At 41.1% G+C, this 25363-nt stretch overlaps 1 protein-coding gene across 1 annotated transcript in view; it reads left to right on the top strand.

Moving 5' to 3' along the window:
* Nucleotides 1-3714, top strand: part of LURAP1L (leucine rich adaptor protein 1 like) — a 47480-nt gene extending 43766 nt beyond the window's left edge. Inside the window, exon 2 of the mRNA XM_089678093.1 lies at nucleotides 2053-3714. Within this exon, the coding sequence (XP_089534219.1) occupies nucleotides 2053-2430 (378 nt within the window). The 3' untranslated portion in view covers nucleotides 2431-3714. The remainder of the gene's footprint in view (nucleotides 1-2052) is intronic.
* Nucleotides 3715-25363: the final 21649 nt, after the last annotated feature.

The following is a 25363-nucleotide window of genomic DNA, read 5'->3' as shown; positions in this document are numbered from 1 at the left end:
TAAGTAGAACTGAATGAGCTGTGACAGGTACTCATTAAGAAACGTGATCTTTGGATTGAAGACAGACACATGATTGATAGGTTCCATTCATAGTTCATGTTTCATTCATAGAAGCTGTAGTACTGGCTTCTTTGCATGGAGGAGCAATGATCTAAAATGATAATGAAATTTCAATTAAACTTTTTATTTTGCTATTAATAAGTAACAAAAAATAAAAATTTACACATACCGAGAGAGAGAGAGAGAGAGAGAGAGAGAGAGAGAGAGAGAGAGAGAGAGAGATGGGCTTAATGAGGAACTTTGGTCATATTTTAAAAAAATTAAAAAGTCAGCAGCTGCAAATAATGTAGCTGCTGACTTTTAATAAAGAGACACCAACACAGGGAGGAAGCGCTGTCCTCACCCTGGCAGGTCCTTCACCAGTATTTGGGTCCCTGCCATCTCCATCTTGGATGTGGGAGGCCAGCTGTGATTTCCTTGTGTTTCACATCCGGCTCCACACTATGCATGCTTGAGACACAGACTTTTTTTCCAGCAGCAGATTGTTTTGCTTGTAATAGACTTCAATGGATCCACACCAAAATAGCAGGTGTTGTGTTTTCCATTTTGTGGTGTTTTTTGCTGGGTTTTTTTTTGCTAATAGGAATGTATGACAGTTTTGTTCATGTAATGTGACTTTGATGGGACAAAGTCGCATCAAAGTGTGTAGGAACCTTTGTGTCCAGAGTCACATGTTAGGGTTAAGGGCTAGGGTTAAATGTTAGGGTTAAGGTTAAGAACTAGGGATAGGGTAAAATGTTATGGTTAGGTTTAAGGGTTAGGTTTACATGTTAATGTTAAGGGATGGGGTTAGGGTTAAATGTTAGGCTTAAGTTAGAGGGTTAGGGTTAAATGTTAGGATTAAATGTTAAGGTTATGGTTAAGGGTTAGGGCAAAATGTTAGGGTTAAGGGCCTTGGTTAGGGTTAAATGTTAGGGTTACGATTATGGGCCTGGGTTAGGGCTAAATGTTAGGGTTAGGGTTAAATGTTAGGATTGGGGATAAGGGCTAGGGTAAGGGTTAAATGTTAGGGTCTAGGGCTAGGGTTAAATGTTTTGGTTAAAGTTATCAGTAATTTAGGGTTAGAATGCTAATCCTAACAATTATCACTGCCCCTAACCCTAGCCCTTAACCCTAACATGCGACTTTAGACACAAAGGTTTCTGCACTACTTTGATGCAACTTTCACACTGCTTGAGTGCCAGAGAGTGGCACTCAAGTCACACTACATGAACAGAACTGTCATTCTTTCCCATTAGACAAAAAAAACCCAAAATGCATCAAAAATGCATGTTAAAAACTGCACTGCAAAACACGCAGTGAAAACAAATGAGCTACAACTGCCATAGATGTGAATCTAGCCTTAAGAAAAAGGGTGGGGACTTTTTTCCCTAAGTTTCTGTGCATAAGGCAGTCCATTGAAATGAATGGGCTGCCTACACACAGAATGCAGGTTGCACAAATATGAACCTAGCCTTACTGATTAATGGGGATATGGACACACTTGGGTAGATTTACTAAAAATGGATCACTCAGAATCTGGTGCAGCTGTGCATGGCAACCAATCACCTTCAAGCTTCAGCTTGTTCAGATGAGCTTTGGCAATAAAACCTGGAAGCTGATTTTTTTCTGTGCACAGCTGCACCAGATTTTGCACGCTTCAGTTTTGGTAAATAACCCCCACTATCCAACATGTTATCACAAAAGTCTGATCCCAGTCAGCTTCCCCAGACAGAAGGAAGATGTAACCAACAAGATCATAAGTCACAGCCTTCTTGGTATCTTTATTGCAGGAAATGGATCTCCACGTGAAACGACTAATGGTCGGTCCTTTACTTACAGCTTAATTTTAAGACTTTGAGTGCCATGCTTTTCTAGTCTTTTTAATTGTCCACATAAAAGTATTGTTAATGAGAAATATAATTCTGCAGGAAAATATTTTCATGTACTGTATTTTCAAATAAACATAATTTGACTTGTTTACTAATTAAGATATTATTTTTGTCACATTAGATCTATCTTCGAGCTACTGATGTTAAACTGATGAGACAGCTGCTCATTATCAATGAAAGCATAGAATCTATCAAATGGATGATGGAAGAGAAGGATATTATCACCAGCCAGGGAAGCAGCTTGAGCGGGAGTCTTTGCAGTCTATTGGAAAGCCGGGACACTTCATTACATGGAAGTTATACCAGTCTGCATGGTTACAGTGATGGGATGGATGAGATCTCGGTCGGAAGCTACTTAGACACTCTAGCAGATATTGTTCCAGGACATTGTACTCCAGATTTTGATCAGTACAGTGATACACAGGAGAACCATGAAGACTATCCACCACTGCGTAATGATTCCAGTGAACAGCTGGATGAATATTACTGCATCAGATAGAGCAGAAATGTAGAACGACCTACACTGGATGAGTGTGGCATTTGTAAAGGGTAATTCCACTTAATAGCAGTCTGAACTGTTCCCCTATTCCATCAGCCTGTGTCTCCCAGCACCTAGGTGCATCAGGAGCTTTAAGCCTCTACACTGACAAAAAAAAAATGGGGTTCAGTGGTTTTTACACACCCCGCTTACCTCACCCTTGCTCCACCCACTGCCGCTTAGAGAAGTTCTCCTTTAATTTTTTTTTTAACCGGCTTCTAACAAATAAAAGATGTACACATTTGTAATAGAAACAATTGGGTTGATTTACTAAAACTGGTGTAGCTCTGCATTGTAGCCAGTCAGCTTCTAACTTCACCTTGTTCAATTAGGCTTTGGCAATAAATACTGGAAGCTGATTGGTTTCTGTGCAGCGTTGCACCAGATTTTGCACTCTCCAGTTTTGGTAAATAACCCCCAATGTGCCTTGTTTCTGCTGATTTAATTTTTAACATATTTTACTATTTATTATGTAAGTTTTATTGTACCTATTGTATAATGTAATTGACTAAACATCTATGGTACATTGCAATAATAACTTTCTTGCTTGTTTTTTTAAGAACTGGGGGGGGGGGGGGGGCGTTTATGTATGACTGTTAAATGGCTAATTGTCTTTGTTCTTTGGCTGGCCTGTAATTGCAATTTTTAGCAAATAAATAAAGACGTCACTGTGATGCACAGTATGTCCTTTTGGTATGATGCTAAGTTCTCAGGCCTGAGTTACAATTTCATGTCTGCATTTAACTTTTCCAAATCCAAGTGAAGCCATCTGAGAAAATCACTTTTCCTGCATTTTAAAGTACCTCCTTTAAGGTGGATTTAGCAGCATTTACTCATGTTTATCGTGTCTAAACAGATCCCGAACCCACAGAATTCAATCTAAATGCAGCTATCTGGAACACACCTAAAGGAAGGCATATCCTAATTTTGAATGGTTTCATTAAAAAAATCATTACATGTATAAATGCATATAATCATAAATGGAGGTTTGACAGTGCTAATGTGAATGAGGCCTTTTGTGATAGCAGATTTTGTCCTGACAAATGTGTTTTAACATATCCAGGGTCTATAGGTCAAAGTATAACTGTATAACTGCAGGTTGGGTAAAAATTTATATAGTTTTCATTTAGGTTTCTCTTCTACAGCGACACAAACTTCAACTATGCGTTTATGTAATTAGATGTGTTCCTCAGTTGCTGCCCTGTACAAAGAAATCAAATTAAATGCAAGCCTGTTAAATACAAATTATGGCATAAGGGTAAAGCGAGCGCTCATAGTTCAGCTGCTGGAACACTCTAAGGAATCACTGGACCTTTAAGCAAGAATAATAATATATAGTGCAGCGCTGGTGTATTAATTAAAAAAAGAACATGCTAAAATGAATACAAATAAAATAGTTCATAAAGTCCTTCCACAATTAAGTGACCATAGGTGTATGAAGGTCTTCCTCCTTATAAAGGTGACTGGTATCGGATAGAAAAAATGCGCACTCACCGACCGCACATTTTAAATGCGCCTTTGTGCACTCTTATGCAGATGACCAACCAGACATGCAGATCCTAAGGACACATGGACCATCCCTCTCAAATACTGACATCGGCCTTGGGTGCAGTACCTCCAGGTATATAGAGCCCTTTCGTTCCTTTCGTTGTGCTCTGTCACGTGGTTTACAGGCGCCGACGATCTGCATCTACCATTTCTGGGGTACCTGGAACCAGGAGGGGGACCCCTGCCTGCCTATCTTTTGGAACGAAAGGGCTCTATATACCTGGAGGTACTGCACCCAAGGCCGATGTCAGTATTTGAGAGGGATGGTCCATGTGTCCTTAGGATCTGCATGTCTGGCTGGTCATCTGCATAAGAGTGCACAAAGGCGCATTTAAAATGTGCGGTCGGTGAGTGCGCATTTTTTCTATCCGATACCAGTCACCTTTATAAGGAGGAAGACCTTCATACACCTATGGTCACTTAATTGTGGAAGGACTTTATGAACTATTTTATTTGTATTCATTTTAGCATGTTCTTTTTTTAATTAATACACCAGCGCTGCACTATATATTATTATTACTGTTAAATACAAAATTCCAAATTTTTGTCCTTAATTTTTGTCCTTGAGTAAAGAGTGACGCCTACCAAGACCGAAAAATGTCTACAGTAGGAGGATAAATCAATTAATCAGGAACCGGCCAAGATGCTACCATGTATGGCCAGGCTGAATGTACCCAAATGATCGATCAATCAACTTGGGTACAACCAGCCTGCTGGATTTTACATGAGATTATTGCTAGTGGCTATTATAGGTACTAGCATTAATCACGGTACCAACAACCATGCAATATTTTAAGTCGCTTAAATGCCCTTTCTTCCCCATTCTCGTGCTTGGTTTGAACTTCAGCAAGTCATCTTCACTACGTCTAGATGCCTAAATGCATTGAGTGGCTACCATATGATTAACTAATTAGCAATTTGTGTTACCAAGCAATTGAACAGGTGTACCTCATAAAGTTGGCCGGGAGTGTATACAGTATATACAGTGCTCAGCATAAATGAGTACACCCCTTTTGAAAAGTAAGATTTTAATCAATATCTCAATGAAAACAAGAACAATTTCCAAAATTTTGACAAAACTGAGTTTTATAGAACATCTGTTTAGCTCATTATATGAAAGAATTAAAGAAGTTAATAATATAACTAAGAATACAAAATCTTTAGTTTTACTCAAATTAGTTGATGCAAAAATGAATATACCCCACAAAAAGTTCTCCATGATTTGTAAGGACAGTACCAAGTCTTCTAGGCATGGAATGAAAAACTTGCTGATATACTGCATCATCTATCTTTTTCCATTCTTCAGGAACGACCTCTTTTAGAGCCTGGATGCTGGATGGAGAGTGATGCTCAACTTGTCTCCTGAAAATTCTCCATTGGGTTCAGATCAGGAGACATACTTGGCCGCTGAATCACTTTCACCCTGTTCTTCTTCAGATATTGCAACAGTGGCCTTAGATGTGTGTTTTGCATGATTGCCATTTTGGAAAAGTGCACGACGACCAAGGGCACGGGTTGATGATAGCATCTTGTCTTTCAATATAGAGCAGTACATCTGTGAATTCATGATACCATCAATGCTGAGCAGCTCCCCGAAATCCGGCTGCAGTCATGCATCCCCACAGAAGAACACTGCCACCACCATGTTTCATTGTAGGCACCATGCATTTTTCTTTGTACTCCTCCCCTTTGTAACACCATACAGTTTTGAAACCATCAGTTCCAAAAATATTTATCTTGGTCTCATCACTCCAGAGAAGAGAGTCCCAGTAGTCGGCTTCTCTTTCAGTATGGGCCCTAGCAAACTCTAGGTGGGCTTTTTTGTGCATAGGCTTTAGAATAGACTTCCTTCATGGATGACACCCATACATGCCATTCCTCTGTTTTCCGTGACACAATACAGTGTACACTGCAATCATCCCAGTTTGGCTTTCTACTTCTTTAGCTAACTGCAGTGAACTTGCATGGCGATTTTCTTCAACCCTTCTCATCAGAAGACACTCCTGTCAAGGTGTTAACGTCCGTGGATGGCCTGGATGTCTCTGTGGGATGGTTGCAATTCCATCGTTGTTAAATTTTTGTATCACCTTTGCTACAGTAAGCAACAGACTGATTAATAAATCTTTGCTGATCTTTGTGTAGCCTTCACCTTTCTTGTGTAAGGAAATTATTTTCTTTCTCAGGTCTTGTGACAATTCCCTTCCATGTGGTGCCATTGCTGACAGCATGAAATGGGAAGGGGCTTTCTTTGTTAAATAACACCCTTTTATAATCAACTGTCTTCTGGACACCTGTTTAATGAATAATTAGACACACCCGTAGTTGAATTCTTGTTAGGATTTTGTTAACTAAAATTTTGCTTTGCTCCTAAGACTTTTGTTGGGGTGTATTCATTTTTTGCAACCTGGTCTTTAACCATTTCCATACCGGGCACTTTTACCCCCTTCCCTCCCAGGCCATTTTTCACGTTTCAGCGCTCTCACACTTTGAATGACAATTGCGCGGTCATACAACATTGTACCCAAACTAAAATTTTGTCATTTTCTTCACACAACTAGAGCTTTCTTTTGGTGGTATTTAATCACCGCCGGGTTTTTATTTTTTGCTAAATTAACAAAAAAAGACCGAACATTTAGCAAAAAAACACGTTTTTCTTTGTTTCTGTTATAAAAGTTTGCAAATAAATAATTGTTCTTCATAAATTTAGGCCGAGATATATTCTACTACATGTCTTTGGTGAAAATAACCCAAATTAGGATGTATTTTTTAGTTTGTAGGAAAGTTATAGAGTTCACAAACTATGGTATAGATCTGAATATTGATCAATCCTAAAGTACTGACGGCCAATCTAATTTCTTGAGGTCCAAGAATGTCAGAACAGTACAGATATCCCCCAAATGACCCCTTTTTGCAAAGTAGACAGTCCGACGTACTTCATAAGAGGCATGGCGAGTTTTTTGAAGTTGTATTTTTTTTGTCATAATTTTTCGGAAAATTAAAAAATTAAAAAAATGATTTTCACTATTTTTTTTTTACATACTGTCACCAGTGCAGTACAGCATCATCATATAACTGGCATGGTGGTGAACAGGGACACTGACTGGTGACAGTATGAAAAAAAAATATATATATATATTTTTTTTATTATTTTTAATTTTTTATTACATTTTTTTTTCTTTTTTTTAAGATTTTTTTTTCATATTTCACTATGTCCAAAGTAGTACAATGTTACCATAGTAACATTGTACTACTTTGGGGAAGTGATCAGTATTTTTTTTTTTTTTTTACACAATTTGCTTATAGCAAAGAATTACTTTGCTATAAGCAAGCATTTTCCTGAATGACATCGATTCATTCAGGGTTTTTTTTTTTTTAGCTTAGCTTAGCTGTGATTTGGCCACAGCTAATCACATGACATGTGCATGTGATTGCTGTGACCATTCACAGCTAGACACTAGTATACAATGGATGGGATGAATGAAGCCATCCATTGTATACAACTGTCATGTGACCTGCTGTGATTGGTCACAGCAGGTCACATGGTACCTGCAACGGGGGCTGGTACTCAGATCTGTCATCGGCCGTGTCTGAGGTACACGGCTGGTGACAGATCGCGCGGCTCTGCAAGCGTGAAAACTGTGCATGCCCAGGAGGACGCCATATGGCGTCCACCCAGAAATCTACAGCATTTTGCCGGCCGCCAAATGACTATTGGCCGGGCGGCTATTGGTTAATGAATTTGTTAGGAAAAATACTTTTGTGTGTGTGCAAATTAACAAATCTTGTTTACAATCAATGGCCCACATTTGTGGGAGTATTTTGTAGGACAGTGTCCCATAGGAAAGTAAAGGTTTTCTGACAAATCTGTTGGGGTGTACTCATTTATGCTGAGCTGTGTGTGTGTGTATATATACAGTTGCAAGAAAAAGTATGTGAACCCCTTAGGATTACGTGGAGTTTTGCATGAATTGGGCATAAAATGTGCTCTGAACGTCATCTAAGTCACAACAATAGAAGAACACAGTCTGCTGAACATAATACTACACAAACATTAGATGTTGCCATGGTTTAATTGCACATAACATGTAAACATTCACAGTGCAGGGAGGAAAAAGTATGTGAGGCCCTAGCTTAAGGACTTCTTCCAGAGCTAATTGGAGCCAGGAGTGAGCCAACCTTGACTACAATCAGTGTGATGATATTGGATGTGTTGCTGACAGCTGTCCTGTCCTTAAAAAACAAACACCTGTTTTGGGTTTACTGGTTTTAAGAAGCACTGTCTGATGTGAACCATGCCTCGCAGAAAAGAGTTCTCAGAAGACCTACGATCAAGAATTGTTGACTTGCATGAAGCTGGAAAGGGTTACAAAAGTATCTCCAAAAGCCTTGATGTTCATGTGTCCACAGTAAGACAGACTGTCTACAAATGGAGAAAGTTTAGCACTGTTGCTACTCTCCCAAGGTGTGGTTGTCCTGTAAAAATGACTGCAAGAGCACAACGCAGAATGCTGCATGAGGTAAAGAAGAATCCCAGAGCGTCAGCTAAAGACCTACAGAAATCTCTGGCACATGCTAACATTTTTGTTGACACATCTACAATAAGGAAAACATTAAACAAGAATGGAGTACATGGGAGGACACCACGGAGGAAGCCATTGCTGTCCAAAAAGAATATTGCAGCACGTTTGAAGTTTGCAAAAGAGCACCTGGATGTTCCACAGCACTACTGGCAAAATATACTGTGGACAGATGAAACCAAGATTGAGTTGTTTGGGAAGAACACAACACTATGTGTGGAGAAAAAAAGGCACAGCACACCAACATTAAAACCTCATCCCTACTGTAAAACATGGCGGAGGGAACATCATGGTTTGGGGCTGCTTTTCTGCCTCAGGGCCTGGACGGATTGTTGTCATTGATGGGAAAATGAATTCCAGAGTTTGTCAAGACATTTTGAAGGAAAACGTACGCCCATCTGTCCGCCAACTGAAGCTCCGCAGAGGATGGGTGATGCAACAGGACAATGACCCAAAGCATACAAGTAATTCAACAAAACAATGGCTGCAACAGCACAGAATACGCCTTCTGGAGTGGCCCAGTCAGAGTCCTGACCTCAACCCGATTGAAATGCTGTGGCATGACCTTAAGAGAGCGATTCACACCAGACATCTCAAGAATATTGCTATACTGAAACAGTTTTGTGAAGAGGAGTGGTCCAAAATTACTCCAGATCATTGTGCAGGTCTGATCTGCAACTACAGGAAATGTTTGGTTGAGGTTATTGCTGCCAAAGGAGGGTCAACCAGTTATTAAGTCCAAAGGTTCACATACTTTTTCCTCCCTGCACTGTGAATGTTTACATGTTATGTGCAATTAAACCATGGCAACATCTAATGTTTGTGTAGTATTATGTTCAGCAGACTGTGTTCTTTTATTGTTGTGACTTAGATGACGTTCAGAGCACATTTTATGCCCAATTCATGCAAAACTCCACGTAATCCCAAGGGGTTCACATACTTTTTCTTGCAACTGTATATGTATGTGTGTGTATGTATATATATATATATATATATATATGTGTGTGTGTGTGTATATATATATATATATATATATATACAGTACTGTGCAAAAGTTTTAGGCAGGTGTAGAAACATGCTGTACATTAAGAATGCTTTCAGAAATAGACATGTTAATAGTTTATTTTTAGCATTTAACAAAATGGAAAGTTAATGAACAGAAGAGAAATTCTAATGAAATCGATGTTTGGTGTGATCACACTTTGCCCTGAAAACAGCATCAATTCTTCAAGGTACACTTGCACACAGATTTTGAAGAAACTCAGCAGGTAGTTTGTTGCAAACATTTTAGAGAACTAACCCCAGATCTTTTCGGTGGATATAAGCTGCCTTAAATCCCTCTGTCTCTTCATGTAATCCAGACAGACTCCATGATGTTGAGATCAGGGCTCTGTGGGGGCCAAACCATCACTTCCAGAACCCCCTGTTCTTCTTTACAATGAAGATAGTTCTTAATGACATTGTACCACACCTAAAATACATTGAATAACTTTATTCAAAGTATTCCATAAAAATTATTTGATCTATAAAAAAGCCCCTTAGGGCTGAACAACAAAGAATAAATGAAGACAATGTACTACGTTTGGCATGTTCCAGATTTATAATCATAGTATAGCATTAGATACACAAAGTGACAGAATCTATTTTTCCAGATATAGTTTTCCATCATGGATTCCGACACATAGATTTCTTCTACGCATTTCACAGGACGAGGCTTCATCAGGAAGGAACTACTTCTAAAAGTGCTGAAACCATCTATACATATTTAAAAACTTGAATTGCTTCTGTGAATGCCACTCCTGAACAGCTGGACCCCCTAGTAGTCTTCATATATTTGCAGAAAAAGGAGACTAACTCCAGAATAGATTCTATGATTCTCCAACAAATAAATAAAGAGGTGTAGAATAGCATTCCAAAATGTATAATCCACCCATGCAATTTACTCCTATAGCAGTCACATGATGTCTTGTAGCTAGGGGAGCCCACTGTGATCCATCGTGCCTATCATAGCTACAGGACATCATGTGATTGGTATAAAAGTAAATTGCCTGGGTGGATTATACATTTTGGTGTGATTTCCTACCCATCTCTTTTTTTTCCCCAGAAATCTGAACCAAGATACAAGTCAGTTTCTAACTTCAGCTTGTTCAATGAAGCTTTGACAATAAAACCTGAAAGGCCATTGGTTAATATGGACTCAAAACACCTTTCTGCTTTTTGTCCTGTATATTATCTTTTTTTTCCGACTAAGTACAGTATTTACACCAGTTCATAACTGGTTACATGGGAGCATTGGAGACAACCTACTAAAGTAATAGTGAATATTTACTAAGCTTAGTTCATAAGGTGAATTTGTGGGGGGGGGGGGGGGTTACTACCCAACAGAAATTTAAAAGAGGGTTTTTTAATTTCAATTTTTTAAATTTTTTTAATTAATCATCCATTTGGGTGATTACAATATTTGTAGCTGCACATTTTTTTTTCATGCTCAGTACACATTCACTTTGCTTAGCTTGATAAGCTCCCTTTAGTGAACAAACTCCATAGTCTTGAGAGCCTGGCAGAGCTGGATGCAAATAGCTGAACTGGCTGTTAGACTAGCTATGCTGATTTAATTGGAATTCCAAAATCAGCGATAAGTCTGAATTCTTCTCCACAGACTAACTCTGTGGTCTCTGGGGCTACTGTTGAAGTTCCAGTAAGAGCTCATTTATATTTATGGCAGCCTTTGTCACCCCTCTGAAAATCCACAGTGACTCGCTCTTCAGGTGGCAGCTGCAAGGCAATATGTCTTCTCCTCAACACCTATTTTAACCCTTAAAAGCCCACACCACTGTGCCACATCCCCATGCACTGCACACGTTTGAAGGGTGGTTGCAGCACAGCCCTATTCACTTGAATGGATCATGTTCAATAGCAGTACTGCCCTCAACTGAACGCCAAAGGGGTACAATATTTTGCTGCAAAACATCACAGCCAAGGCATGCGTACAACCCCTCCATCACCTCTGTTGGGTTTAGGGGGGTGGTAAAGCCACATAACCTATCACTAGGTATAACATATAAGAAGCTCTTATTTTCTAATAGTTTACTGCTACTTCACATTATTATTATCATTATTATACAGGATTTATATAGCACCAACACTTTGCGCAGCACTTTACAAAATGAAGGTAGACATTACAGTTGCAATACAATTTGGTACAAGAGGAAACAGAGGGCCCTGCTCGTTAGAGCTTACAATCTAATGTCAATAAAGCATTTTCAAATGGCAAAGGAACAGCAGTTGTTCGTCCCAAGGCTTTTTATAGCAGTTCTCTCAGGTGCTGGCAGCTTCTGGTGCCAGAACTGCTAGCTGTGAGCAGTAGGGGCGACGTCTTTCTGATGATGAAACACGTTGGGTGGAGCCTTGGCGTGTGACGTCACCGCGCTCTGGAGGGACGGCGGCCATCTGGTTGGTTTGAAACTTTCTGTTTTTCAATGCTGGTTATCTTACACTTTCATGTACGTGGATCCTAAATAAATTTGCCAACGTTTAATTTAACTACTGCACTATGAGTTACCTTTTCTTTTTACTTATTTCCTGACTGTCAGATGGCAGTTTCTTCTATTTCGGAGATCTTTAAAAGTGGAGAAGTTATCTTTCATCTGGGAGAGAATTTCTACTGAGGACCGTTTGCTGTATTGATTTTATATCACACTGCGTTTGCTGACCGGTTTTGTACAGTGAAATTGGTAAGAGGCCAATCTGTTTCGGGTGTATGGTGATGGTTTTTGGATCAAAATATTTTTATGCACCTGGTTCCATTAATTTGGGGACTTATATGGACTTTATTTTGACTTTTATGTGATTTCATAATTAGCGCTGCATTTTTTCATTTTACATTACAAACTACTAAATACCTTTTCTCATCAGCAGTATATAGCAGTCTTGCTGTGTCCATGCAGTGGGTTGGTGGATGGGTTATTAGATCAGACGGGGTCTGGGGGTAGGGTGGATCTAGTGGGCGAGTGTTCCTTTCTGTGGGGGGGTGGTTCGTGGGGTTTTGGGGGGGTGTTGGGGTGGTTTTGGGAGGCTCTTTGGGGGAGTTGGTGGGGGTATTGTGTGGTATTGGGAGAGGGGGGTCAGTTTGCAGGGGTGGTGCGAGTGTGGCGGTCACGCAGCAGGGCGGATTGGTCACCTTCCTTGGGTGCCATCTTGGGGGTGCTCACTTTGGGAAGTCCCCTCCTGTGTGAGAGGTGGAGGGGTGTATGGTTGGGAATGGTTTTTGGATCTCTGATGCAATGTGCTTTTACTTTGTATGGTTCATTGACTTACAATAAATTACAGTTTTGAGGAAAGCCTTTTAGGTGTGTAGCTTATTTTCTTTTTCTTTTATTGCTTTACGTAACATTATACCAGATATATCTGGTGGCACCCCACTCTACATTATAACTTTGGTGGACTCCCCAGCCGCTTTCTCTTTTTTGTACTATAGCAGTCTTGTGACTTCTATTAGTGTTTGGCCAAGCACTGGTTAATCTTGTAGGAGGAGTTTTCATTCCCAGGACCCTGCATTCACTATATCTGGCCCCCCACAGTACATAGAACATGGAAATTATTATTATTATACAGTATTTATAAAGCGCCAATAGTTCGCTCAGCGCTGTACATTACAAAGGGGGATGGAACATGTGACAGAACAATACCAATACAATGCAAAACATGAGGGGATTGAGGGCCCTGCTCTTTCGAGCTTACAATCTAGGACATGAAACTATTTTAGTAAATATAAACTGCTAAATAATTTTTCTCATCAGCAGTTAGAGCAGTCTTGTGACTTCCATGAGTGTCCTGCTGAGCACTGGTTTAAGCTTGTAGGAGGAGTTTTCATTCTGCTCTATGAGGCTGCATAACCCATGACACTCTGTACAGACAGCACTGATTGGTCCTGTGCTGATCACATGCACCCTCCCAAAGAAAAAAAAACTTTCTAGCAATACACACCAAATAGAGCATGTGCAGACTTGCCAATGTTGCTCTAACTATGGCAGATAGATTGGGGCAGTAAAAAAAGGGGGAGGATCAGAGAAGACAGGATCAATCAGCCTTTTTACATATTGCAGAGGATTACCCCTTAGTTTCCACAGTGAGTATAACAAGCATGCAATAACTGCATATACAGACTGATTTTACTGTTGTGGGTTGAGTAACACTCTAAGCTACTGTAGACTCATTTTCAAAGTACATCTATCATCAGAGCAATATGAAGACTGCCATTTCTAATCTCTACTTTTGAGAGAGTTCTCTAGTTGTCATACTGATGATATATCTTTAATCTAATTATCTTTGTATCTTTCATTTTTCAGAGTCTCTGACTTGTAATGGCTATAGACATGAGTATTGACAGTTTTTGTAAACAAGCTTAAAGCTAGTAAAGGAGGCCATACATCTTTTGTACAGACGTACTATAGACACTGACAAATTATGGAATTCTGTGGACATCCACTCTCCTGACTGCGTTTTGGTCCCTTTATTCCTCCCATCCTCTGCATTCTAAACTGCAGATTTTTTTTCTTTTTGCTTTGTTCACTTTTTTGGGTTTTTTTTTCCAGCCCTGCCCCTAACCATCATTCTCTAACACCCTATCCCACATCTTCCTGTATTATGCCCATCACATATCCCAGGAGGTTGCAAAAAAGAGGAACATGCAGTGGCTGGGGGCAAATCTGATGCAGTTTATTGTCAGCCAGCTTCTTGAACCCCTATTAGCGGCTGGCAGCAAGCCAATGCTGAATCCGCTAGGCAGGTATTTTTATAAAGACAAGCTATAATAACAGATGAGGAGAGGTGGATTAACCCCTGACTTCTTGAAGTTTTTGCCCCCTTCATGACCAGCCTATTTTTTGTTATTAGGCAGTGCGCTACTTTAACTGACAATTGAGCAGTCATGCAACACTGTACCCAAACTAAATTTATATTTTTTTTTTGCACAAATAGAACTTTTTTTTTGGTGGTATTTTATCACCACTGGGTTTTTTGTTTTTTATTATATAAATGAAAAAAGACTGAAAATTTTGAAAAAAAAAAACAGTATTTTTTTCACTTCCTGCTATAAATTATATGCAATTAAACATTTTTACAAATTAAATTTCTTCATTTCTCTTCTTTCATAATTTAGGCCAAAATGTATTCTGCTACATATTTTTTGTAAAAACAATCCTAATAACCATATATAAACTAGTTTGAAAGATATAGCATCTACTAGCTATGGGATATATACTGGAATTTTTATTTATTATTTTTTTTTATACTAGTGTCGATCAATAATTTAGAGTGGGTCTGTGACAGTACGGTAGGCAATCTGACACTAACTGACACTTTGTGGAAACTGAGTAACTGACGCTGACACCAGTGACAATAATACAGGGATCAATGCTAATAATATGCACTGACACTGTAGACTGTGAAGGGGTTAACATCTAGTGGCAATCAAAAGGGTTAACTGCATCCCTGCTTTGCAGAGAAACAAAAACTGATACATTGACTCTGTTAGGACAGAGCTCTGTGTTGTTTATAATCACGCAGCTCTCTCCTGTTATCCGCTCCATCAATTATAGGTCCTGGCCAATCATGTATGGCTAAAACAAATCACAGCGCAGCCAGGACAATGGGCACGCAAGTGCATGTACGCTCCCTACCTAGAAGAGATGATTCAAATTTCATATACGTGATCCAGTGCAGAGTGACTGCGCTGAAGCCGTAAATCTGCATGGGGTGATCTGCAACAGCCCAAAATAGCCGGATCTTGTATCAGATGTGTGATCCAATGCAGAGTAGCCACCCTGCAGCAGTGTAATCTGTGTGGGATGGTTTGCAAAAATAACAAGCTGGGAGTAAGTGAAGATCCTCTGTAATGGTTTTCCACACACAACATGATTGATAAATCACCTTTTACAAACGCTACTTCTGTTAAGAAAACAGCCCTCTTCTGCCAAATTTTTCACTTTAAGAATGTTAGTAAACCTAATTTTAAAATATAACCGATTTGTATTCTGTAACTACATAGACTTTCCATTGCTGTAACTTCCAGACTGCTAAGTAGAAGGGTTTCCTGCTATAATCATAAATCAATCTCAAGGTTATAAATGGAAAAAAAATCCACATCTCAACATTGCTCCAGATGTACCCTTGATGAACATCTCATCGAAGATGAAAGGCTCTCTGTAGCAAACCTCAGAGAGTGAATGTCTCTAGAATGCAATATGGAAATTAAAATGATATATCTAGGGATACATTTACACAAACTGTGTACAGAACACCCCTGGTGTGGACATGGCCACAGGTAAGTAACGTGTGGGCGAAAAATGAAATTAAAAGGTAATAAGGCCTCTTGCACACATGCTACTGATGTTTGAGCATCTGCTTGTTTAAACTAAATTTCAGGCACTTGTTTGTTCGTATTCGCGCATATTTAACTGCTCTAACTGCAACTGACAACTGCCTCCTGTTGCCCCCAGTAACTACTGCTTCCATCGCCCTCTGAAACTTCCTTCTCTAACTGCAGCTGACAACAGCCTCCTGTTGCCCCCGGTAACCACTGCTTCCATCGCCTTCTGAAACTTCCTTTTCTAACTGCAACTGACAACTGCCTCCTGTTGCCCCCGGTAATCACTGCTTCCATCGCCCTCTGAAACTTCCTGCTCTAACTGCAACTGACAACTGCCTCCTGTTGCCCCCGGTAACCACTGCTTCCATCGCCCTCTGAAACTTTCAGCTCTAACTGCAACTGACAACTGCCTCCTGTTGCCCCCGATAACCACTTCTTCCACTGGTCTCTCAATCGTTAAGCTACTTTGCATGTCTGAAATTATCTGCATTGTTAGATTTTTTTCTGTTTTTTTTGTAACTGTTGTGTATACTGTACTTGCCTGTATGACGTGACCTTAGCCTCACAGTGCCTTAGCTGAGATCAAACACCTTGCCTTATCTTGTGTCCATCCTGCTTGCAATTTGTTAAGGGCAAAACACATCCCCCATGTGTCATTTATTAGCTCTTAATGGAAGGATTGCCTAACCTCCCCCTGTCTATCCAAATATAAATTTAGTACAGTCCTGGGGATGGCCAGACGAGGGGACAGGCTGGCATTCCTTGCACAAAGTACGCATTACGGTGCTAAGTACATCGCACTTTAACTAAGGCAAGTACAAACAATAGTGCTCCACCTCAAGTAGATTACATGTACTCTTCCCTCTCTTACCTCTCTCTGTCTGCCTTCCTTTGTTATCTCTCCTCTCTCCAGCATGCTCATGCTAACCCTCTTTGTTGCTATATTGCCCTCTCTTCTCAAACTCTCTCTTGTTTACCCCTCCTCCCCACCACACAACCTGTACATATCACCCTCACTCCTGCCCTCTCAATATCACTGCACTTATCTCCTGCTCTCTCTTGGTCCACATAATGTCACCGCTTCAAAAGCACTGCGGCATTTGCCCTCATATAAATCTCGCTCCCACCTCACCTCCCTCACCCTCCTATTACTACTAACTTCTGGAGACATTACCCCAAACCCTGGCCCTCCACCATCAAACTCCAACCCACAGAAGCAGCAGCCTCCCCTCTCTGGCCGTAGCCGCAACCCTCACTCTCTCATCTCAATTCCCCTGCTTCCACGCACCAACCCCTCCCTCCTATGTGCCCTCTGGAATGCCTACTCAGCCTCTAACAAACTCTCTACTATTAATGACCTCTTCCTCTCCCACTCCCTCAACCTTCTTGCTATTACTGAAACCTGGCTCCAGGATTCTGACTCTGTCTCCTCAGCTGCACTCTCCCATGGTGGCCTCCCCTGGACTCACTCGCCCAGACCCAGCGGACGAAAAGGGGGCGGAGTTGTACGTCTTCTTTCCCCACAAAGCACATTCCAGGTTCTTCCTGCCCCTCCATCTCTGTCCCTCCACTCTTTTGAAGTGCACTGTATTCGTCTCTTTTCTCCTGTTTGTCTGAGGATCGCTGTCATCTACCGGCCCCCGGGCCCAGTTTCACACTTTCTCGATGACTTTTCAGCATGGCTACCATACTTTCTCTCCTCTGAGGTGCCTGCCATCATCCTTGGTGACTTTAACATCCCAGTCAATGTTCACACCCCTAAAAGAAATGATTCAGCGAGCGCTAGGAGCAAAAAATTGAAGCAGCAAATGCACTAAAAGGAAACCTAAAAACCTTCTAAAATGTTCAATAAGCAAAAAGTGCAACACCAATAAACAATGAATGTATATAAAGATATGCCTGAGGCTCACCATAGATTTGTAGCGGTAAATATGTTAAAACAGTGTTAATAAAAGTCCACAAAGTATTATATGACAGTTCTCTGATACTTTAGGAAAGTTATAAACGGGCAGGTGACTCCAATATTCCTATCAAGGCATAAAACTTGGTGTCGTGCAGGAAATATTAAAATTGCGCACTCACCAGATGCGCAATAGATAAGCGCACTGATCAACCAGAGGTCCCCTCTTATCCTGGAGAAAAGATACAGCTCACACTGGGGCCCAGTTTCACGCTTTCTCGATAACTTTTCAGCATGGCTACCATATTTTCTCTCCTCTGAGGTGCCTGCCATCATCCTCGGTGACTTTAACATCCCAGTCAATGTTCACACCCCTGCCACCTATCAACTACTCAACCTAACTTCCTCTTTTAACCTAACACAATGGTCACAATCCACCACCCACTCCAATGGCAACACCTTTGACCTTGTATTCACCCACTTGTGCACTCCCTGTAACCTCTTTAATACCCCTTTTCCTCTCTCTGATCACAACTTAATCAGCTTCACCCTCTCCCTGCCTTCTACCTCCCATGCCTCCAACCAGCAAACCGTCACCTGTAGAAACCTCCATCACCTCAGCCCTGACCTTCTCCACTCCGCTACTGAGCGCCTCTATGATGGAATTGCACCCCTGTCCTGCCCAGAGCTGGCCACATCTGCCTACAACAACTATCTATCATCCTCCCTGGACACTCTTGCTCCTCTTTCTACACGCAGAACCAGGCCTTGCCTGTCACAACCCTGGCAAACAGATGACACCAGAAGTCTCAAGAGACACAGCCGCACTCTTGAGCGAGCATGGCGTAAAAATAAATCCCTAGAAAACGTTACCCTCTACAAATCTGTTCTTCTCAAATACAACTCCAGCCTCCACGCTGCTAAGCAAACCTACTATAACACTCTCATCAAGACCCTCTCATCCAATCCTCATCAACTCTTCTCTACCCTTAATTCCTTACTCCACCCCCCACTGCCTCCACCCACCAACTTACTTACTGCACAGGAGATTGCCAGTCACTTCAAGAAGAAGATCGACACAATTCGTGATGAGATCTCCAGTGTCAAGCTTCCTCCTCAAACCAACATACCAGGCCCAACACCAAACTCTACACTCTCCTCCTTTGACCCTGTAACCACCAAGAAAGTTACCAAACTCCTTTCCAAGGCCCACTTCACCACCTGTCCCCTGGATCCTGTCCCCTCACGACTGTTGCAGCCTCCTTCCTGCTCTATCCTAAACTCTCTAACCCACATCTTCAACCTCTCACTCTCCATGGGCACCATTCCCTCCCCACTCAAACATGCACTGGTTACCCCCATCCTCAAAAAAACCCTCGCTGGACCCTACCTGTTTGAATAACTTAAGACCCATCTCCCTGCTCCCGTTTGCCTCCAAGCTTCTCGAGCGTCTTGTTCACAACCGTATGAACTGCTACCTCACCAACAAAAACCTTCTTGATCCCCGACAGTCTGGCTTCCGCCCACAACATTCCACAGAAACTGCCCTACTAAAACTCACTAATGACCTACTAACTGCTAAAACCAAGGGCCATTACTCCATACTCATACTCCTTGACCTTTCCACTGCTTTTGACACAGTCAACCACCTGCTCTTCCTCAGTAAACTCCACTCCATTGGCCTCCGTGACTCTGCTCTCTCCTGGTTCTCCTCTTACCTTTCTCAGCGCACTTTCAGTGTCACATACAACTCCTCCTCCTCCGCTCCGCTTCCTCTTTCTGTTGGGGTACCCCAAGGTTCTGTTCTTGGGCCCCTCCTTTTCTCTCTCTATACCTCCTCCCTGGGCCAACTGATAACCTCCCATGGCTTCCAATACCACCTCTATGCTGATGACACCCAGATCTATCTCTCCACTCCCCAGCTCACCCCCTCAATCTCCTCACGTATCGCAAATCTACTTAGCGACAAATCAGCATGGATGTCACATCACTACCTTAAACTCAATCTTTCAAAAACTGAGCTTGTAATATTTCCTCCTCCCACTCATGACTTTACCATTAAGATCGACATCACTACCATTGGTCCTTCCCCTCATGCCAGGGTGCTAGGCGTAATCCTGGACTCTGACCTCTCCTTTGGACCCCACATCCACTCACTGGCTAAAACCTCCGGAACATTTCCAAAATCCGCCCCTTCCTGACCAATGACACCACAAAACATTTTATCCACGCCTTGGTTATATCCCGCCTCGATTACTGCAACTCCCTCCTCACTGGTCTACCGTTTAATCAGGCTATCCCCCCTTCAGTCTATTATGAATGCTGCTGCTAGACTCATACACCTTACCAACCGATCAGCGACTGCTGCCCCTCTCTGCCAATCCCTCCACTGGCTTCCACTAACCCAACGTATAAAATTCAAAATACTAACCACAGCTTACAAAGCCATCCATAGCACTGCCCCTAGCTACAACGCCAACCTCATCCACAGATATCTCCCAAATCACCCACTCTGCTCCTCCCATGATATCCTCCTCTCTAGCTCCCTCATCACCCCTCCCACGCTCGCCTCCAGGACTTCTCCAGAGCCTCTCCCATCCTCTGGAACTCCCTACCACAGCATGTCCGGGCAGCCCCCACCCTGTCTGCCTTTAGGCAATCTTTGAATACTCACTTCTTCAGGGAAGCCTACCCCACCTTCACCTAAGAACTGTACGTGAATCACCTCCGCCAGATCATGCCTCGCAGCTATCACCTTTTGTATCACCTCCCCCTTCCTTTAGATTGTAAGCTCTACGAGCAGCTCCCTCCTATACCTTCTGTACTGAAATGTATTGTAATTGTACTGTCTCCCTTATATTGTAAAGCGCTACGCAAAGTGTGTCGCAATATAAATCCCATATAATAATAATATTTATGCATATATGTGCACAAATTCATGCATTTGTGCAATCAATATATTCTTAGGGAAAATTAATTTATATTTATACTCATATGCGCGTATTTGCACACACGCAATGCAAATGATTGACCAAAAATGCAGATTTTCCTATTTTTGTTTCTTATTGAGGAATACGCGGCGCTTATTTATGCGACTGTGTGCAAAGGCACATTGTATATAATGAGCTACATTTTACCTCAGTAAAAAAAACAACCCTGTACTGAGCATTTTTTTTTTAAATCAGCACAAGGGATGGTATTTAATGAAATATGTCCCTTGTGCTGTTGGCTGCTCTGTTTGTTGAAACTTTCAGTCCTTTGCCCTGGATACTCCCACAGCTGTGGTCCATTAGTCCACCTACCACTACCCCCTCTAAACAATGCTGCTGTCCAAGGGTGTCTCCATTGATAGAGGAGCCACCCTAAGAGAGGAACTGTGTTACTGGCAGGATCAGATGAAAATAAACTAAAAAAGAAAACAAATGCAGCCAAAACATGTATTAATTGGCAAACTGCAATATATTAAATGTTTGTTTTTGGGTTTAATACCACTTTAAGTGATGTATACCTAAATCCTTCTTTAAATGAAGCACCTACTATTGTTATTGTACAATCCATCCACCTTTTATGTTAGCCATTCTTAAATTACTGTATTGGACACTAATGAAGCAACCTCAAGTATGTAATTGAATACAACCAAAGACAATGTGTGACCCTATATTGTTTTTGTGGTCTTATCATTTAACTCTACTGTGAGATATGGTTGGCAGCTCGCCCTATGTTCTCCTTTTAATTGTTCGTATCAAAAAGAAAAGTTCATAGATGACATCACCAGTTAATTATGCTATCACTTCATTGTGGCAGAGAAAATGATTTATGATTGCTTTGTTCATCGTATAAGCAAATATAGTAATGGGGAAATCCCTGCCAAGCGAACAAAGGTTCTATTATCGCATGCACTACTAAATAACTTTACATGTTGAAAGCTTTATAAAAGGAATATTGGTATGAGATTTTATCTGAGAGCTATACTGGCAGATCTTTCTTCTAGCCTAGCACAAAAAGGCAAGGCAAGTTAAAGAGTTATTTGAAGGTTGCTCATACATAGTACATGCTGTCTGTTTAGTTCCTGTCATTTCGACAGAGTTAGGCTGGCCATACACTATACAATTTTCTTTAGAAAATTGCTTTAGATTTACCAAAAACCATATAATATGAGGTCAAACCTAAACAACACTTTCAGTTGTATCCAATTAGGCGGGCCCTTGCACTACACAGTTGAAAATAAATCTAAAGAAAATTGGGCAGAAATTGGACAGAAAATTGTATAGTGTATGGCCAGCCTTAGGAGATAGGAAGGCTGTCGTAGAGTGTGAACAGCAACAGATCAAATAATATAATCTCTGGGGTCATTGTTAAGGTACTAGAAAACCTTGGGCATCCTAAGGAATAAAGAGCTGTAACGCTTTTAGCAAATGGTGCACACGACTACATTTTACAAAGCAGTGGACATAACTTAAAGGGGCCTGATTAAATCCAACCTACATTGAAGGTGAGGGAAAATTCCAAATTTTGTGTTGCCTCAGGAAGAGAGGTGGAGTGGATCTTCCAACTGGGACACTTGCTCCGATGACAACTGTCTAAGACTGGATTTACTAATCTTTGTGTAGCCAGGTGCTGGCTATATCATTATACCTTTCAGAGATATTTACTGATGAGACTTTCCCCCCTAGTGCCTGTCACGTTCGCGGGATCGCCGCCACCAACATGCAACAATCTCACGACCGCGACCACCAATATGTCACAATCGCGGTGTCAGACCCCAGACCTTCTCACCAAGCTCGTGACCGAAGGACCGGTCGATCCAGACCACGATGTGACATGCGTAACAATACCACACCCAGCTGCACCCTACACAGCGATTTTCCAGCTAATGGATTTCAATCTGTCCTGCAGCCTGGATGGGCTTGTTACTGGGTCAAGTTAATTACGCAACTGACCCTTACACTGCCACCACCCCTTTTTGTACAGAGAAAGGGGAAACTCTCTTTATCAAATATACACTGTAATGGTTGAAAAGTCGTCTGTCCAATACGGTCACCGCAGACCGATTGGGCAGAGGATTAAACAAACACAGCAGCCTCTCTTTAGAGGCAGGAATTCGTAAATTGCAATTAAGCGCTTTAGAAACACTTTAACACTTTCAGAAAGAAAGATTTATTACTAAAAGAGTCAAACAGCTGCAATAAAATATTTACAGAAAAAGATGTAACTAAGATATATATATATATATATATATATATATATATATATATATATATATATACACACAAAAAACCATAGCACAGCAGAGAGATAATAGGAAGGAAGTTAAAGGGTTAAGTTACTTGCCATTTAAGCCTTTGATGTAAGCAGATCCAAGTTGCAGAGCAAAAGGGTTTCCCCAGGTGGTATTGATGTTAAAAATGGGAGATCTCTTTAACTTAACTTTTAAGGCCTGCTAGCCTGTGTTTTAAAGTCCCACGGCAGGGGGGTGGCTCTGAGTAACTGACCAATACTCTCTTTAGGGAGGGATCATTGTGTGGACTCTGAATTAGAACCAACATCTTCATAATCCATGATATGAAACATAGGGGACAAACTGAATTGAGGAATGTTCATTTAATTCTGTCACCTAAGCTGCTAGGTTTTATGAGTTTACAATCTCTTTCAATTCCTGGGAAAAGCTGCCTTATCTCTGTTACGAGGTGAGAGATTACACAGATTCTTGGGCAGCTAGTCTCTGTCTCTATTGGGGGGTTTTGTAGCTCTGGGCCCCCTGCTGCTCTACCTGCCAGTGACACTTTTAACACACACACATCTGTCACTGTGCCTCTCAGGAAGGGAGGGGGAAGGAGAATGAGAAATGAGAGACACAATATATACTCCGTACAAAGATGAAGGTGCCTACAAAATGGTTGAACTGCGTACTTCACTGTGTTTTGCACAGTTTTTGCGACAGTGCCCAGTACTGAGACTGCTACATCACTTCAAGTTAGCAGAGTTCTTCTGACCGCAGCTGATCTTGGGAGCTGTAGTCCTATAGACCTATAGACAATATATCCTGTGTTCCTGAGTGCTGTTTGAACTACAGCTACCAGAGACCTGGCCAAATTGAAGGATCCTGGGATTCTACACCAAGGGACTGACGCGCTCACTTAGAGCTGAACACAGGAGCACTGCCATTCTTTTCCAGAGGCAGATTGCTGGCTTCTACTGTGGGATTCTGCTTGCCAGTTCAGCAAAGTGGTGATGCTGATCGGCACACTGGGATCGCATCAGCTTCTCATCGGGACTGTCATTGTCCGGTCTCCACAGAGACATCTCTGCTTGCTGCGCTGTCGTGCTGTCAGGCGGTAACTATGCGCTTTCCTGCAAACAGCCAAGACCCTGGGCAAGAACAATTGTTCCTGAAAATGAAAGGTTTTTGTGACTGTGGGTGTGGTTGCCAACATCCCTATTTAATTACATTGTTTGAAAAAACCCTTTTACCTTGGGATTTTAAAGGCAACCATACAGCAAATGGTATATATTTTTTAAAAACATTTTTTATTGAATTATTTCGACCCTTATAGTGACAAAAAGTCAATGAACTTGAAAAAAGTTTTGGCATACATTATTTCACATATCCATATTCTTCACAGAAAAATACCATTCTTTACATCTCTATTACAAAATTTATTTCCAGAACCATACACATGTTAACAATTTCTATTCAATGGTATACCCAACTATTACATGTACACAACATGTCCACACTGGCATAATCTGTTGGTTCTTGATTATTGGTTGGTTAGCTTGGGGTATCCAACACATTTCAAAGCTTTTTTCATTAGCTCCTTCCTCAGGGTAATCATACAACTCTGCAATGTAAGGTTCTTATCACAATGGATATTGAGTTACTGAATTTTGAGGATGAATTGCACAATTTAGATACAGCAGAAAAAGTGACCCTAAAATCTTTGAGACAAAATACTACAATAACGATTAAACCCTCCGATAGAGGAGGAAATATAGTCTTGATTGACAATTCAATGTATGAAAAAATGTGTTTTAAAATCTTAAATAATAAAAAATGTTATCAGAAAATTTCTGCAGCTCTTGTTGATACCTTTCATTTGAAATTTAATGACCTGGTAGATGGGGCATTTAGAGGTGGTATTATCTCTAAATATTTATGGAATTTATTTTGAGCGAGGCACCCCAAAGTGCCTGCTTTCTATGCACTTCCTAAGGTTCATAAAAACCTGGCTGATTCCCCTGGAAGGCCCATTATCTCTGATAATGGGTCTCTGATAATGGGAATAAGCCAAGTAATTGATGCATATTTCAGACCACATGTGACTAGTTTGACATCCTTTGTAAAGGATACAATACATTTATTACAAATGATTGAGAACTTGGACATTCCTGAAGGACCCTTTTTGGTGATCGTAGATGTGAGATCACTATATTATAGTATTCCACATACAAAAGGAATTGAGGCTGTGCGATATGTTTTACAACAACGTAGCACTCAAG

The sequence above is a fragment of the Staurois parvus genome, unplaced genomic scaffold (genome assembly GCF_062004578.1).
Source record: "Staurois parvus isolate SC_StPar_1 unplaced genomic scaffold, SC_StPar_1.0 ptg000198l, whole genome shotgun sequence".
NCBI classification, from domain to species: domain Eukaryota; kingdom Metazoa; phylum Chordata; class Amphibia; order Anura; family Ranidae; genus Staurois; species Staurois parvus.
This window is presented reverse-complemented; position numbering and strand designations above follow the sequence as displayed.